We start from the raw sequence: 17,785 nt of genomic DNA, 5'->3' as shown, positions 1-17,785 counted from the left end.
AGATAGGGTTTCATTTAATGCAGAAGGTAGAATAATAAATATATTGTTATTTCTAGTTAAAGGGAGAGGAAAGGGTGTTATCATAAGTGTCTATTTTCTGTCATACTCATGTCATGTTCAGACCTTCCTATAATCACGTGTACATACAAATGTACAAATGGGTACAATATATATATATATATATATATATATATATATATATATATATATTGTATTATAGCACAAGACCAGATATTTCATAGGATTATGATTATTATGGCGTGTTTTTACCTTGAATGTTGTCAGCACACGACAATATGTGCTACATTTTGACATATTAGGCAGCTAAAAATCACTCTGTGTTGATAACATTTTTAAAGGTTGCTTTGTTAACAAGTGACAGTAAAGCCTGTGAGTCTCTCGTGAGCTGTTTGTGCCCTTTGTTTCTGTGTCAGCTGACAGCACGGGGAGTGTGTGCTGTTTCCTGTTCGACTCTGAACTCCCTGTTAGCCAAGCACCATATCCTGCTCAGGAAGTGCTGACTATGTATTTGTCACACATAACTGCCGTTATGCTGAATTAAGTTTGTGTTTAAAGGCCGCTAGCCGTTCAACAAAGAGCACTTAGTATTAACTGTTTTGGTGACTCTTCATGTTTTGCATAATAGGATGAAAAAAAACTGCAAACACACAAAAGCAAATGACTGAGATTTAAAGACAAATGTGTTTTCAGCTTAAGATGCTGCACTTATACAACATTATTATTTATTTTAAAACTACCTTTGCATCTCAATCCTGACCACTGATAACATTTTATATCGAATTTATGTCTTGTCCTCTGTACGTTTTCACAGCTCCGTGCCCAGAACCAGGTGCTGAAGAAGGCTGTTGTGGATGAACAGGCCAACTCTGCCTCATTTAAGGTAAAGCGACATGTAAAACAGAAATAATAATTATGATCCACAGATGCTGTATACAATTATTACACAGCTTTGTTGAATACTTGATTCAGATTGGTCAATTATAGCGTTCTACGGTCTGTTATTTCTTTATAGCAGACTGTTGCTATGTATAACAGACCGTTGCTATGGACGCAGTTCTGATCTTGGTGAAATAATATTTCACAACAATGACTGGCTCACTGTACATTATCCCTTACTTGTACTCCAGATACAGGCTAAATAATTAAGCCCCAACTTTAATTTTTTGGAGATTCCAGATTATATCATAAACTGTAATCCTATCCATATATGAATAAATACATCATCAGGTTGCCAGGCTAATCATAAGGCCTAATGGAGAAGTATAATAAAGAAATATATTCTCATATTTGCTAAACAAATCCAGACAGTCACCTAATCTTACTAGCACTCATTGCAATGTTGCTATTAGTTATGCTGGAGTTGCACAATGTCAGCTCTACCATATTTGCCCATAAGTTTCTTTTTTTCTGCAACAGTGCATATAGTGACGTCGTCGTGATTTTGAGGTAGTGATTTGCTGTGATGTGCTGGTTGGTGAGAAGACATGCACATCAAGTTTATGCCCGACATGTGTTTTTTTCATCATCGTCATCAGGAGCAGCTAAAGCAGAGGGACCAGAGCCTGAGGAAGCAGGAGCAGGAGATGGACAGTCTCAGCTTCAGGAACCAACAGCTGGCCAAGAGGGTGGAGCTGCTTCAAGAGGAGCTCGCTGTCAGTGAAGCCAAGGGCAAAAAGGGGAAGGTGATCACGAGGGGAAATAAGGGAGAGGCCACGCAGTTGGGTAGAGGGAACAGGATGCATTCATATAGTCACAGATAGGGATGTCACGCGAACCGATACTTTGCTACCAAGTCGATGCAAAAATTAAAAAAAAAGTGACGGTACTCTTTTTCTACAGTACCGAAGGTACCGTACGATGCCTGTAACGGTCATTGGTAGGGATGTGACAGAAAATGTTCCCCCCGGTTAATAAACTTGTGACATCGCCGGTGTTACCGATTACACCGGACATTTTACAAGAAAAGATGACGGTCAATATGTGCAGAGCGCTGACTCTGATCTGTACCGTCGGGTGCTGGTGTGTCTGGCCTCTCCGGTAGCGCTTTTGCTGCGGGGGTCTACCTGGCTTGCTGCTCCGTGCACACCGGCTGTGACAGCTCCATCCACGGCGATTACCTCATTAACGTCATGGTTCCCTTATAGCATTGGGATTAAACGTGAAATATTGCCATATAGGTGCGTTTGCTCTTCGCTTAGACAATAAATCCTCTGCTCCTACTCCTGCTACTCTGAGTTGACAGACCAGATGCGTTCACGGTCAGTATGTAGTGTCCATCGTCTGACTATCGATTGATAACATGCTGCTGATACGGCAAAATTAACAAAATGGGTCAATTCTTTTTATTTATTACTTAAAGGCTACATGCCTCTGTTTTTTGTAATATTCAAATGTTTTTAATAATAGAGTATGTGTTGAATTACAGTACAGGGGATTTATTGTTGTTTTTTTTTTTTCCCGTGGTATCGAATTGGTATCGAGAATCGTGGAAATTCACTGGTATTGGTATCGAGTAATAGATTTCTGGTATCGTGACATCCCTAGTAATAGAATGAATCTGATTGCAAAAACATTAATTTTAAGAGTGATTATGAAATTTGCAAACTCAATAATGATTATGATTAAACAGTAATGTTTGTAAAAGATCATGATTAACAGCCCCTATTTGTATCTCTACCTCCTCCAGACTAAAGCAGACTCTCCCTCACAGCACGGTCTGGAGACCCAGAGTGTTTTTGATGAGGACCTACAGAAAAAGATAGAAGAAAATGAGCGCCTTCATATCCAAGTAAGCAGCTGACAGTGTTCTGTATATACAGTTAACGTACCGGTGAGGCTATGCATGTGATGGCTCTGTTTTCTGCTGTACACGCATTAGTTCTATGAAGCAGATGAGCAGCACAGGAGGCAGGAGGCCACGCTGACGACACGACTGCAGGAGCTGGAAAAAGACTCTGAGCAGCACCACGCCGTTGTGGATGGACTCACCACCAAGTACATGGAAACAATTGAGCGGTTGCAGAGTGACAAGGCACGTTTAGAGGTGAGGATGAACAGGAGGAGGATGAAGTACATTATGTAATTGTAAGTTTTTGATCAAGTTTATTCAAATGTATGTATTTTTTCCCTTCTTCTGATAGGTGAAAGCACAGACTCTGGAGAGGGAAGCCAAAGAATGCAGATTGCGAACAGAAGAGTGGTACATCATCCTTTTTATTTACGGTTTCAGAATGATTTAATCCACCAACGTGGTGTCTATAAACCAAAAGGGTGATTTGCATATAGAAAGTATGTATACATACTGTCTGTAGTACAGCATAGTACAGGTAGATTCCACTGGAGTTGTTAAACTGGATTGTGATTTATTTTTTGACATAAACCTTGAGGATATACATTTCTCAAACCCCATTGAATTTGATTTACCAAGTAAAATGCATAATCTAAAACTCTTTTTTTTTGCTTTGTTTCTGCAGTCAGCAGCAGTTGAGGCGGTCCCAGTCAGAGCTGAACAGACAGGTGAAACAGAGCAGCAGTGTTATCCAGGAGAAAGTGCCCTTCAATGACACCAGTGAGTATCTGGCACTGAGCTGCTCGGACAAAAACGATCCGCTACAGAACACACATCTATTTGAGATCATTTATGTCTTTGTCGCCATAACACCGTTCTGTCCAGGAGTAAATAGAGTAATGCTACACCGAGCTGTAATATTGCACGCAAGGAGGCAGGAGGCTAAAACCACTTAAGCTATGTTTGTAGAGTCAATATGGTTCAGTGCAGGGACTGAGGAGCTGCTCTGGTTTAACTATCTGTCTCTCCTACCCTGCAGAATGTGGTGACTACAACAGCCTAAACGTGCCACCACACAATCGAAGGCACCAGGTGAGTGATAAAACAAACCCAGTTTTTAAAATGGGTTCAAAGAGCACATGCATTTCATTGGTTTAAAGAGAATACTTGTGTCATTTAACATTACAGCTTATTTACTGTTGTAAAAAATTATATTTCCCCCCAGCAATTATTACATTTATTCTTTTTTTGTTTGCATAATGCAGTTTCTCAAACCCACATTTTTACAAAACATGTACATATTTTACCAATACCTAATGATTCTGACAATAATGCTCAACTATTCTCAAACTTATCTATTGGCAGAAACAATTCAGCAAACTGCGCAATAGTTATAGATAGTGTGGCAACTACAGATTATTTTCATTGTCGAGTAATCTGCCCATTATTTTATTTGATTAATCAAGTGGTCAATAAAATATCAAGTAATAGTTTAAGGTGTCTTCATGCCTTGTTTTGCCAGACCAACAGTCCAAAACCCAAAGACACTCAAATTACTATACTATATTATCACTTAAGACCAGTGTTGGGAAGGATACTTTTGGAATGTAATAGGTTACAGATTACTAGTTACCCTGTTAAAATGTATTAAGCAATGTGTTGATGTAGACACAGCTTTTTAATTGCTGGTGAAAAAAAAGCGCGCGAGAGAGAGAGAGAGAGAGAGCGGGGTAAAGAGGGGCTGAACAATTCAATGATATAAGATGTTACCAGGCTGGTGACTCAAAAAATATTAAAAACAATCACTAGGGGCTCTGAATGGAAATTAACCTCTTGAGTCCATAATGTGTCACTAGAAGCCTTTCAGTTCAACAACTGGTGAGTGGAGAGAAGTCCGTCGGGGTGCTGCACACCACCGTAGTCCCGCCGTGGGTCCAGCCCAGAAAGGCAGCGAGGCGAGCCGAGCTCTCCTTCCGCTCACAGCCGGCGTCATGTCGCCAATAATCCACTAATTAATCGATCGCAAAGCAACAGAATAAATGTTATATTCTATATATAAGCTTTTTACCAAAAATAATTATTCTTTGTGATCGCCAACATATTGATTAGTAACTGTAATTTAATTACAATTAGAATTATTTTGTATTTTAATTTCGTAATGCCATTACATGTTACCAGTTACTCCCCAACACTGCTTAAGACAAATTAACGTAGCAAATCCACACAATTTAGAAGCTGGAACTTGAAAAAGTTTGATATTTATGTTTAAAATTAGTTATCAAAATAGTTGCAGATTAATTTTCTTTTGATTGATTTATCAATTACTCACCTACTGTAATTGTTTGGCTGGATTTGTTCATCCAGCGGAATTTCTTCAGAGACGGGACTAAAACATTGAGTGTGTTCTCTGTGTGGTTTTAGCTTAAAGCCCGGGACGTGGCAGGTCAGGCCCTAGGCTTCATTCAGGACCTGGTGGCTGCTCTGTTGAACTTCCACTCCTACACAGAACAGAGAGTGCACATCTATCCCCTGGACTCCTCCATTGAGCCCATCTCCCCTCTTAACCAGAAGGTGAGGCCGCCGTACACAAGAAATACACACTGCCTATCATATAACAAATGCACTTTAAAGTCAACTATAAAAGACAGTAGCAGTGGTTTTACATATTAAATATTCTAAATGCATGACTCCTCTCTACCTAGTTTTCTCAGTATCTACATGAGAATGCAGCCTATGTGCGCCCCCTGGAGGACGGCTTCCTGCAGTTACACCAAAGCATCACAGAGGACACCGTCACAGTACTGGTGAGTTGTTTTTGGACAGGGACATTGTGTGGGCCAGTTCATAATGCTGCTTGCTTATAGCCAACCACCTATTGTGTCTTTTTGTTTTATCTTGAATTAAAGGAGACTGTGGTCAAGCTGAAGAACTTTGCTGATAATTTCTCCTCATACACCCACTTTCTGCAAAAGATTCTTCCCTACCAGCTGAAAAGGTCAGCGCTGTGTGTGTGTGTGTGTGTGTGTGTGTGTGTGTGTGTGTGTGTGTGTGTGTGTGTGTGTGTGTGTGTGTGTGTGTGTGTGTGTGTGTGTGTGTGTGAGAAATATAGTGGAGGAGGCTGTATTGATCTTTTCTTCTCTTTTCAGCCTGGAAGAAGAGTGCAACGCATCTCTTTGTACCGCTGCCCTTATTGTGAAAAACCAGGAGTTGCAGACTGACATGAAGAGAGTAACTGCTGTGTTTGAGAAACTGCAGAGCTACATTAAACTTTTGGCCTTACCCAGTAGGTTAACATATACAATACATACCATATGTCACAGATTAGTTCATGCAGCTGAGTTGTTTTAGAGATTAGTTTAATTAAAACATTGTGTTTCTGGGGTTTTAGTTTCAGCACCTGGTTAATATTTCATATCTTTCTGATTAAAATTTCTGTCTATTATCCCAGTGAGAATTGGATTAGAAAAGTAGCATTACAAATGAATGTGAAGAATCATTGTTTTTTTTCTTTCAAGTATTTTAAAGTAGCTTGTTTTTAATGGAACGAACGGGTGCTGCTGTGAAGTAATACGATATGCTTGTTTGACAAATGTGTGCAAATGTGTCTCAGGTGTTCGGCAGGATGCCATGCCACAGAGCAGCACCTCAGCTGTCTTCACCCAGCTGGCCGCCTGCCTGCACAGTCTTCACGATGCCATTAAAGGTGAGCAGCACCGTGAGCCATTCATTAACCAGAGCCATTCACAACCTGAGCGCGACGCGGTAACGTAACCACCTAGCTGCTGTTGCCATTCATAACAGTCAGACTCATTTTTCTGTTTTCGTGACAATACCCACAGCACCAATCTTTGAAGTGTAAATATCCAGAGGCTTCAGTGTAGCATCTATCACGCTGAGATGTGAAATGGAAATATGATTTAGTGCCCTCTTGCAGAGAAGAGTCACTTATGTGTACAGCTGACACATTTAGCTGAGTGGAAATGTGTTAATGTAATGAGTACCTTTTGTCTTTGTTCTTGTGGGGGACAGTGATTGTGGTCAAATGTACACTAAAAACATGCACTTTTACAACATGAGATATGATCTGTAACAAGAGGTGGGACCAAGTCTTTGCAGTCAAGTCCCAGGTCCAAGACTTTGAGTTTCGAGTCCTAAATAAGTCAAAATGCACTCTTCACCTAATGTAATACCATTTGCGTCTCCGGCTGTAATTTTCGACCCGCACGTTTTGCATACTGCAATTAATTTTTTGTTGACCACCACGTAGTTTTTAACGCGAACGAAATCCTCTTTGGCATATTTTTTTCCAAATGGTGCTCAGTAACTTAACGTTATTTCTTCGTGGTTCTCTCCTGCAATTTGATGGGATGCTGTCGGATTGGTTCAAATAAAGTGCTGATTCAGGAAATGAAGGGAAATTAATTGATCCATGTCACCCTTTTTAAATAACTTTTTAATCTTTGGGCTTGGGGGAAGTTATCAAGTATTTTCAAGTCAAAAAGGATCAAGTCAAAGTGAAGTCACGAATCATTGGTGTTGAAGTCCAAATTGAGTGGCGAGTCTTTGTTTTTATTTTGTCAAATCATGTCATGTCATGTCAGGTCGTGTGACTCGAGTCCACAGTTCTGTCTGTTACACATCATTTACACACCAATCAGTAAGGGAGCGTCACATAACGGCTGCCTTCTGATCTCAAAAGATGATAAATATGTCATATGTAAAAGCTGAAGAAGGGACTCCTAGCCAACAGCTGCTGTAAATGCTTCTCCTGCTCTTCTGTTTCCTCCCCGTGTATGCAGAGATGTCAAAGCACTACAACCAGAAGGCCAGCTTGGAGAAGGAGCTCCCCACCATCACCCAGAAGCTCTGCACCACCACAGAGTGCCTGCTCGGATCATTGGGCTGTCTGACCAGCAGCACCGGCAAGGTACGGCCAACAGGGGGCAGGCAGCAGCCAGGTTTATTTTCCCTGTATCGTGCGTTTACAAATGTGATGCACAAAAGCTTAATTGTAAGTAGCAGTGAGATTTCACTGCAACTGGATCACCTTGGCAATTTTGCCACCTCATAATGACGGGACTCAGGTGGGCAGCGGCTAAATGTTCAAAGATACTGTCCAACTCGCAGTGTGTACAGCTGCTCCCCAGTCAGACTAAAAGGGGATAAATGATTTTCTCTTTGTGAATCAAGTGAAGCGTTGGCTGAGGTGTGTCTGCTGATGTCCGATGGGTTTTGCAGCGCTGAATAAAACACGCTGGCTTACGATGTGTGGAGTGATCCGCATTTTGAGAGTGATCATCTCTGCAGGCAAAAAAGCTTAATTGCTCAGACGTTTATCATCCTGGACACTTGGTGGTGTAATCATCTCTCTGCTATAAACACACTGGTTAATTTGAGGCTAAACAGAATGCTGAGTATCTGCATTGAGATGTGTGGGCATAATTAGTGTTTCTTTAGCTAAGGAGGCTGCAAAGATCTCTCTCATTTTAATGATACGTGTTTATGTTTTATGTGTCACTGTTTTGTTGCAGATTGCCACTTTCTTCAGCAACAACTTGGACTTCTTCACATCATCAGGCTACAGTCCGAGAGGCAGCACAGTAGCTCTTAACCCGTTGCAAGCAGAGAGTATGTTGGCCAACAAAAAGAAGGCAGCTGCCTATATCCATGCTATCAAAAAGGTCAGTATATGTATGCTTAAATCTGCTGATTATTCCCAAGTCTTGGCTCATGACAAAATGTGACCGAGCCTTTGCAGTGAAAGCCTCTCTTTTAAAACGCCTTTGTGAATATTTCATGTCTCATCTGGTTTTATCTCTCCACTTTTACTATTTTATGCTTTTAGCTACTTTTATCCATATTTTATTGCCCCTGTATTTTATGACTCAATTTCTTTTCTTTACTTTGCTTTTATTCTTTATTTTTTTTATTTTTATTTTCTATTGAAAGGACTTTAAAAAGGGAACTACGCCCATTTTCATACATGTTATTCCTATGGACTAAGACAGTCCAACTATATTAGTAAACATGAACAACTCTCTCTCCCAAATCCAAAAACCAGAGTGCTGAAACTCAAACGTGTGATGTCATAAGGTATAAAGTGTGGAACTGCTCCATAGACAATGAATAGGAAAAGATGTTATAGATGACACTGAAAGCACCCAGAGGAACGTTCTGAGTATATGGGAACATTTTCTGTTTCACAACTGAGGACACTACAATAGAATAAAGCTCATTTGGGTATTAAAAAAATCAAACAAACAAAATCTGTCTCCCATTCATTGTCTATGGAGCAGCTCCAGACGTTATACCCTATGACATCACAAGTTTGAGACTGACTTCTCTGGTTTCTGGCTTTGAGAGAGAGCAGGTCATGTTCCCACTTGAACTTTATTAGGCCATGGAAATAACATGTTGGAATTCTTAGTTTAGATGGTGTTCCCCTTTTAAGAATAGTGCTATACAATTAAAGTTCAATATAAATATGAAATGCATGTTGTTTTTATTAATAAATGACCATTTTCCTACTATACTTCTTGTTTTGTTTCTCATACAGGCCAGGCCGCAGTCTGTCCCATACAGAGAAGCCCTGTCAAACCGACGCATACTCACCAGCTCCACTGAGAGCAGAGAAGGTCTCACTCAGCAGGTATGACGCTCAGCTCTAAAACTCCATTTCTGTTGGTTTAGAATTGATTAATTTAAAGATTTTTACTTATCATTTTTTCAAAGAGACACTCAGTGTGACAATGTGGACCATGTAGGAGTCAGCCAGGTTTGGTTGCCCTGAAGGCAAGTGGTATAATATAACATAGAAGTAAAGTCCAAAATGACTCCACATGCAATTAATGTTTGTTGTGGCTGCAGAACACCATCAGTAGTTTCTGAGAAAATGCAGGGAAATATGGAAAGGTTGGTCATAAAAAAAGTGCAGAAATCTCAGTCTTAAAATGATACATGACATTCTTGTGATATTTGAGATGTGTTGCAGACGGTCGCTCTTTAGGGAGAGGGTGTGAGGAAGACTTGGCCAGTGAGCCTCTGCATATTCTGCCCTGAGCAAGTTCAAAGGGCCTGCTTTTTTTTAAATGTGTCCTTTGGGTCCATACAAACCTGCTTCAATTTGTCACTTCAGCACCAAGTTTACTACTACAAGTACAAAGTCTTAAAAGGAATTCATAAAGATAGAGCTTATTGGGCTTTTGAGCCTCTGGGTTTTGGAAGGAACAATCTAAAGACCTCAGGACCTCATCTTCTTTTATTGGTTGGATTAAAAAAATGTGTTTTTAAAAAAATCTCTACCCAAAGATTGTATTATTACAAACTGCTTAGTTATATAGTTTCCCCATTTCTTCCTAAATATTGCCGCCCTTTAACTTTAACTCCTCCTAACCTTTGCAAAACCCTCTTCCCCGCGAGCTCACTGTCCTCTCGTCTCCCTGTTGGCCTCTTGCAGGTGCAGCAGAGCCAGGAGAAGATTGCTCGGCTGGAGCAGGAGAAGGAGCACTGGCTCCTGGAGGCCCAGCTGGGGAAGGTGCGGCTGGAAAAGGAGAACCAGCGCATTGCAGACCTGGAAGTGCAGCTCGCAGCAGCTCTAGGGGGAAGTCCAGACTCACATTTAGCCGCAGCCGGCACACTCGCAGAGAGCCTTGAGGAAGCAGAGACAGAGGAGAAGGATGCTGGGAAAGAGACTACGCTGTGCACCAGCCTGGTACAGTTACTCAACTGGCTGCTATACTTATTAGTTCTCACTTGTAGAGGACATTTTCTGCCCATGGCACCGGTATCTGATTTGCTTCAACAAAGGGATTATTATCGTTCTTTTCTTGTAGCGCCCACGCTAAGCAAGTTTTTGCTTAATGAAACTCAGACTGCCAATGTGCTGAATTGGCAGAATGGAAGAATACTGTTGTTTATGCATTCACTGGAGAGTTCACAGTGCAGTCACAATCCAGAGCAGTTGACTCACTAGTCTCTGCACTACTTGTGTATTAGCTTTTGTTGTTATTGTTTCTTGCATGGCTAGTTTATCCTAACAGTGCTGGAGGCCTGTCTGTGCTTTAAGTGGATTTTATAACATTATAACAACTGATATGTTTCTCTCTTTTGTCTCGTCACCAGGTTGGCATGTTGTGCACAACACCTACCATTGAACATGTGAGTTGTCAGAACACTTAAAAGCTAAAGTTGGTAACTTTGAGCAAATATGATTAAAACAAAAAGTTATTTTTATAAAACGGTCACTATATCCTGACAGTAGTGCATGAGACAGATAATCCTGTTGTTGTTTCCTCCGTGTTCTTCCATGCTCATAATGGCATTTGCAAGATTTCACAGATTGGAGAAAAACAACCAATCAGAGGGTTAGGGTCAATCACTGCTCGCGAAACTCTTGAACTCCGATCAAACTGTTAAACTAGACGCCGCTTTTCAAATATGAATCAAGATTCTGTTTCTGTAATGCCTATTTCTGAACTGATCAGATTTTGGTGCTCAAAGATCAATGGTCAAGGTCACTGTGACCTCACAAAACACGTTTTTGGCCACACCTCAAATATTCATATGCTAATTAGGACAATTTCGCACAAATGTCTAACAGGATAAAATTATGTAGTGATGACATTTTGGCCAGACATGGATGTAAACTGCAAATTGACTGGTTGGTGGACACATACAACCTCATGCATTGCTGTCAGGATATAGTGACAGTTGTATAAAAATAACTTTTTATCATATTTACTCAAAGTGACAGACTACAGCTTTAATCAAGTGACATATTTAAATAAAGAGTTCCTAAATAATTATAATTTTTTTTTAAAAGTATTTCAAATCAAATTTCCAAGAAGCGAAAAACAATCTTATCTAGCTGGATGTTGTGTCTGTGTTTGCAGGTGGGAGACGAGCAGTCCAGGGAGCAGCTGATAAAGACTCACTACATGGCCAGAGTGGGAGAGCTCACCACCCAGCTCCAGATTTCAGACAGCAAAGCTGTGCACTTCCACTCTGAGGTGAAGCCCAAACTAAGCTGCTTCTTACAGCAAAGAAGTGACCTTTTCATCTCTAACATTGCATGCATTCATCTGGGAAGAAATATGGAAAGTCTTCCAACTTCCACTTAACGCCCAAATACATTTAGTGCACTTGACCTGTTCCCTCATGTGTACTATTTTTATCTTCTTCTTTAATTTGAGAACAGAGAGCATAGAAACCAGAAGTTAACTTATTTCTCTGTTCTTTCCTTTTGTGCTTGTGAAAATCTTCCATTATTACCAAGTGTTTCCTTTTACTGAGAAACTGACACCTTTTTATTTTTAGTATTACGCCGAGGCTTGGTCTGAATGTAGATACTTCTCTAAGTGACATGCGGTCGCATTGTGATTAACTGGCGTGTCAGTCATCCACATTTTGTATCGTAGCAACAGGAACGCACTTGATCTCGAGGCAGTGTCTCAGGTATTAAACTGTCACTTTGCATTTACCTTTGGCGCTGTCCTCAAATATACCCATTACTCAAAGAAATATCTCTATCTATCTTTATTGCAGCTTTGGAAAAAGTTCTGTAAAGTACGCCAGACATGCGTTAAACCTGTCAGGGGACGCCAGTTGTTTACTTTCCTTTTTCCCTTTTCTAGTGTCGAGCTTTGGCCAAGAGATTAGCCATTGCGGAAAAATCACGGGAGACTCTGAGCGAGGAGGTCAAACTGGCTAATCAGAACATCACACGCTTGCAGGTAAAAACGCAGTCCTGTCTAAGTATAGACATCAGCCTCCTCCCAGCTCAGAAGACATTCACACTGTAACTGAGGTGTCTCTCTTACAGGACGAGCTGGCTACAACAAAGAGGAGCTACGAAGACCAGCTCAGCATGATGAGCGACCACCTGTGTAGTATGAATGAGACTTTGAGCAAGCAGAGAGAGGAAATCGACACGCTCAAACTGGGCAGCAAGGTACAACACATGTGTCTGCTTTTTATCCTTTTTAATCCAAGCTCTTGTCAAAATTGTTGCCTTTCAAAACGTGGCTTCGCTCTCAGGTTTGTTTTCTTTTCTTTTTTTTACTTTTAACACATTTTTATTAACATTAGACATGACTCATCCATGACTTCTTTTTATATTTTTTTTATTTTGTCTTTTATTTTGTCAGTGGGACATAATACAAACAGGTGACACACTATACAGATAAGGGTGTAACATGAAATATACAGACAATAACAAAAGATGTGTTAGTGGGAGTATTGTAAGTGTTTGTGTGCAGGTATGAAAATGTGTTGTGTAAGTGTCATATATTCATGTGTGAATAACTGTGACCAGAGGCATTTGCAGGTATGTCCAAGGAGAAGAAGGGGAAAGAGGAGATGGGGAGAGAAATAAATAAATAAATAAATACGTAAATAAATAAATGGTAATTGTGATAATGTTGGTAAGTAATTCAATAACTACATTAATAAGAAGAAGAAAATATAAAAGAAAATAGTAATAATATAAGAAAAAACAAATAAATAAAAGTATGGTAATTGTGATAATGTTGATAAGTAAGTTCAATAACTACATAAATAATAATAATAATAATAATAATAATAATAATAGTAAGGAAAAGATAAAAGTAAATAGTAATAATATTAGAAAAAAACAAATAAAAATATAATAATTGTGATAAAGTAAGTTCAATAACTACAACAATAATAATAATGTAGGTTTGTTTCAGGTTTGTTTTCAGCTGTCTCATGCTGTCAGTCTCCATATAAATAAGTGTAAAAGCTCTATTGTTAAAGAGGAACAATAAAACGAAATCCAGCGGCTTCAGGGAGTGTGAAGGATCATTTCAGGTTTGGCAGTGAAATGTGACGTTGTAAAGTTTCTGTCAGTTACGAGGTGAACCGCGAGGTCATCGGCGGTGTAGTGGTTGCCGCCAGGCCTGATGGGAAAAGCACCTGCTGGAGCCATCTGAAGAAATCGTTAAGTCAGAGCTGCAGGAATGGAGAGGCCCGTTTTTTAAGCGTGCATGTTCCTGCTTGTGTGCACACAGATGGCTGCATGTTGGGAAGCTGCAGGACTGAACATGTTTGTGAGTCAAAGGTGGTGATTTTCTCTCGAAGGCCAGAGACCAGCCTCAGCATGTTTTTAGATTTTGAAACAGAATGCAAAAAACAAATATGAATTTTTCGCAACTTGCTGCACTTAAACGCAACACGGTACTTAAAATGTTGTACCAATCCCGGATTCATTTTTATGTAGAACTGAGCTTTTATTTTCTGTTATTTTCTGTTTCCTTTAGGGAAATTCCAAAAAGAACAAAGGTCGCTAGAGCTGCCCTCTGAACTCTGGCTCCATTTTGGCATCACAAATGGCACCTTGAGAGAAGATCTGGTGTGTGGAGCCTCCCAGCAGCGTCCTGGTACCAACAATTCCACTGTCACTGAACCACGGGAGGGCCTCAGATTCCTCCACTGTCAGGCAGTGGCAGTACAAAATGAACTTGTATGGAGGCTTGAACAATGTTTGACTGAAGAAGCTTCTTTTTTTCCCTTTTCCTTGTCACAGCACCAGTTATAACACAACACGATTTTGCTACAAATGCTTTCTGAAACTGTACCGGAAGCTGCTGCTTGACCTTTTGGCCAAAGCAGGGTGGGAGAGAAACAGCTTTTCCCCAAAAGGGGACACAGGAAGTTAAACAGCGGGAACAGTTTGAAGCTGCTTTACTGAAGTCAAGACTTGAAGACCAAACCCTGTTGATCAGCGTGTGTACTTTTCCTGCTTTTAACGTACGCGTGAGGGAGAATGAAACTGCTTTCTTATCTGTGCGAGCAGGCGTACAGAGTAAATGTTGGTGTGGCTGTATGTGTGCAGAGTGTCGTCTCATCGTGCGACTGTGGCACCAGGCTTTACATCATGTGAGTATTGTTTTACACTTTTTAGATCAAATTTGAGATTATTTGCGCAAGTGGTTCCCAAGGGCCTGTGTGTCTACATACAGCATAACACACCCTTACAACAACACATGCATCTATTACAAGCTTCTGTAAAGAAGGGCTTTAAAACCTTGAATGAACAACTTGACAACAAAGACACTTGAATTCATTCCTCATTTTGGGAAATTTTCAGTCATGTGGGAGTGGAGACTAGATGAAATGTCTGCCTTGAAGCACTGATTCACTGCGTTTACTCAGATGAAAAGGGTAGGACGGACAAGTCGGAGCTCGTGAAATGGTGTCAGTCTGTCTCTGAAGTTACTCTGTAACAATAGTCATTTTTATCACCAAAGTACGTGTGGATGTGCACAACGGTCTCTAAATTCATGTTGTAATATGTATGGAGAAAAAAGGGTTAATGTGAATATACACTCATTTGAAATCATGATATAATTGTACTGTATAATTTCTTTAAAAAAAAAAATATATATATATATATATATATATACACAAAGGCATTTATTCAGAGGTTACACATTTTTATTTTACACAAAATTTGGGAAAATCTTTTTCTCCTGTAAGGCTAGATTACTTGGAAGTGTTATAGAGGGGTTGGGCCATACTGTAGCTGGTGCTTAGAAAAACCTGAATCATGAGTCATGGCGGGAGTGCAGTTTAAGTTTACGGTAAAAACAGACCCTCTTTGGCCTGTAGTGACACGAGCAAAAAGAAAGAAAAGCCCAGCAGTGGTTATGAGCAGTTCATTCAAACCTTTTTTTTTGCCAGTCGACACCTGCCAGCAAACCTTTTGTCCATAAAGATTTGCCAACACACCTGGAACTGATAAAAAAAAATACTTGTATTCTCACAATGTAACCTGTTCAAAAGCACATATAAATATGTGAAACAAAATAAAAAAGCGTGTTCAACATTGAAATGCTTCTGACCTAACTTTTCGTGCCGCATTTCTGGGAGTTGGAGGAGATTTTAAATTGCCTGTAATTTAAAAAAACAAAACAGCCGGTTACACACCCTAACCACTGGGAAATGAGGCAACATCGCTGAACTGGACACATGAGAACTGGAAGATTACTGTTTGATGCCGTCACTTTGTTTGGGAAGGAAAAACATGTTGTGTCATTTTGGATGAATTTATGAGGCTTTCAAGTACTCTTGGTACACTACTTCAGAGGTCAAAGAAGTCATAACCACCACTTATTTATGCATTCAAGAGCTTTTGACCAGGTAATAATGATAAAATGGTGGTTTGGTTTTCATTTTTGTAATTCAAGAAGCACAGGGGCTGCAGAATTAATATAAGAGCATAATACATTGAGACGTGTGGTGGTAGAAAAGTAATATCCTGCTTGAAATGGTGTATTGTTATATACTTCTCAAATAAGGCAAAATGATGACAGGACAGAGTTTGAAGTGGTTTTTTATAAGTAATGTAAATCAACATAATAAAAGGACAAAGATGTGTTTTTTGTACAACCCCTTTTATTCCTCATGAACATACTTTTTGATTTTCAACTTCTTTTTTTTACACTAAACACACACACAAGCAACAAACACTCAGTACCCTTATACAAAATAACAGAAAAGTGCAAGCGCAAAGCTGCCAGACGACAGCAATATTGGCAAAACAGCGTAAAGAGTGAGAGAAAAGAAACAACAAAAACAACAACAGCCTCATGAACATACTTAATATTTTATTGTAACCCCCTCTTGTAGGTTCTAACTGTGATTCACCTTTAATTCAAGTCCATCCTTTTTCTGAATCTGTAGAATTGCAACACTGCCATCAGGCTTAACTTGTAATTAGATGCTATACATAATAATAATAATAATAATAATAATAATAATAATAATAATAATCTTTATTTGAATAGCATCTTTCTAAACATAGTTTCAAAGTGCTTGCATAGATACAATGAAATACAGACAAAATAAAAACAACAATAAAAGAACAAATCATAAAGACCAAATAATGAGAAAACTAAAAACCTGTAACCATTGGTATCAAAACAATAAGTTATTACACATTATGCCAAAGGAGGACAATATAAGGTGTGTGGAAAAGGTGCACCAACTGGGGGCACATGGGGGGCATGCATGCACTTTGTAACATGTAATGTTTATAGTTACATGTCCAGCTTTTGACCAGTAATAATGATAAAATGGTAGTTAGGTTTTAATTTTTGTAATTCAAGAAGCACAGAGGCTGCAGAATTAACATAAGAGCATAATACATTAAGAGACATGTGGTGGTAGAAAGGTAATATCCTGCTTGAAATGGTGTATTGTTATATACTTCTCAAGTAAGGCAAAATGATGACAGGACAGAGCTTAAGTAGTTTATATATATATATATTCCTCATGAACATACTTTTTGATTTTCAACTTTTTCAACTTTTTCTTTTACAATAAACACACACACAAGCATGAAACACCCAGTACCCTTATACAATATAACAGAAAAGTGCAAGCGCAAAGCTGCCAGACGATAGCAATATTGTCAAAACAGGGTTAAAAGAGTGAGAGAAAACAAACAACAAAACAACAACAGCCTCATGAACATACTTAATATTTTATTTGTAGGTTCTAACTGTGATTCACCTTTAATTCAAGTCCATCCTTTGCTGAATCTGTAGATTTACAACATTGCCATCAGGCTTAACTTGTAATTAGATGCTATACATGGGGGCATGCATGCACTTTGTAACATGTCATGTTTATAGATAGATAGATAGATAGATAATAGTAACTTTATTAATCCCGAGGGAAATTCAAGTTTCCAGCATCACAGTTCCACAGTGCCCATAGTGCTCATGTTAGTAAAATGGCAGTAAAAAGTTAGTAGTACAAAGTACAAAAAAAATATACCAGATATAAAAATACAAGGAGATGAAGAAAACTGTTAAAAGTAAATATAGTGCAGGGTAACAGCTGTGATACGCGACTTTTAAAAAAGTGAATATAGTGCAGAAGAGATTGTTAAAAATGAGTATAGTGCAGAAGAGACTGTTAAAAATTAATATAGTGTAGAAGAGACTGTTAAAA

At 39.3% G+C, this 17,785-nt stretch overlaps 1 protein-coding gene across 2 annotated transcripts in view; it reads left to right on the top strand.

Annotated features, from left to right (window-relative positions):
* The window catches only part of ppp1r21 (protein phosphatase 1, regulatory subunit 21), an 18,166-nt gene extending 2,507 nt beyond the window's left edge, over window positions 1–15,659 (top strand). Inside the window, exons 2-22 of one of the 2 annotated variants that reach the window (XM_037782822.1) lie at window positions 833–901; window positions 1,557–1,673; window positions 2,708–2,809; window positions 2,900–3,064; window positions 3,162–3,220; window positions 3,495–3,589; window positions 3,849–3,901; window positions 5,231–5,380; window positions 5,512–5,613; window positions 5,716–5,804; window positions 5,956–6,092; window positions 6,420–6,512; window positions 7,609–7,736; window positions 8,341–8,490; window positions 9,366–9,458; window positions 10,266–10,520; window positions 10,931–10,966; window positions 11,701–11,817; window positions 12,442–12,540; window positions 12,630–12,758; window positions 14,086–15,659. In XM_037782822.1, the coding sequence (XP_037638750.1) occupies window positions 833–901; window positions 1,557–1,673; window positions 2,708–2,809; window positions 2,900–3,064; window positions 3,162–3,220; window positions 3,495–3,589; window positions 3,849–3,901; window positions 5,231–5,380; window positions 5,512–5,613; window positions 5,716–5,804; window positions 5,956–6,092; window positions 6,420–6,512; window positions 7,609–7,736; window positions 8,341–8,490; window positions 9,366–9,458; window positions 10,266–10,520; window positions 10,931–10,966; window positions 11,701–11,817; window positions 12,442–12,540; window positions 12,630–12,758; window positions 14,086–14,115 (2,268 nt within the window). In that variant the 3' untranslated portion in view covers window positions 14,116–15,659. Of the gene's footprint in view, window positions 1–832; window positions 902–1,556; window positions 1,704–2,707; window positions 2,810–2,899; window positions 3,065–3,161; window positions 3,221–3,494; window positions 3,590–3,848; window positions 3,902–5,230; window positions 5,381–5,511; window positions 5,614–5,715; window positions 5,805–5,955; window positions 6,093–6,419; window positions 6,513–7,608; window positions 7,737–8,340; window positions 8,491–9,365; window positions 9,459–10,265; window positions 10,521–10,930; window positions 10,967–11,700; window positions 11,818–12,441; window positions 12,541–12,629; window positions 12,759–14,085 lie in introns of both variants that reach the window. The other variant, XM_037782821.1, reaches the window with a different exon arrangement.
* Window positions 15,660–17,785: the final 2,126 nt, after the last annotated feature.

This window comes from Sebastes umbrosus, chromosome 10, assembly GCF_015220745.1.
Source record: "Sebastes umbrosus isolate fSebUmb1 chromosome 10, fSebUmb1.pri, whole genome shotgun sequence".
NCBI classification, from domain to species: Eukaryota; Metazoa; Chordata; class Actinopteri; order Perciformes; family Sebastidae; genus Sebastes; species Sebastes umbrosus.
Note: the sequence above shows the minus strand (reverse complement) of the source record. Positions and strands in the feature narration are given on the sequence as shown.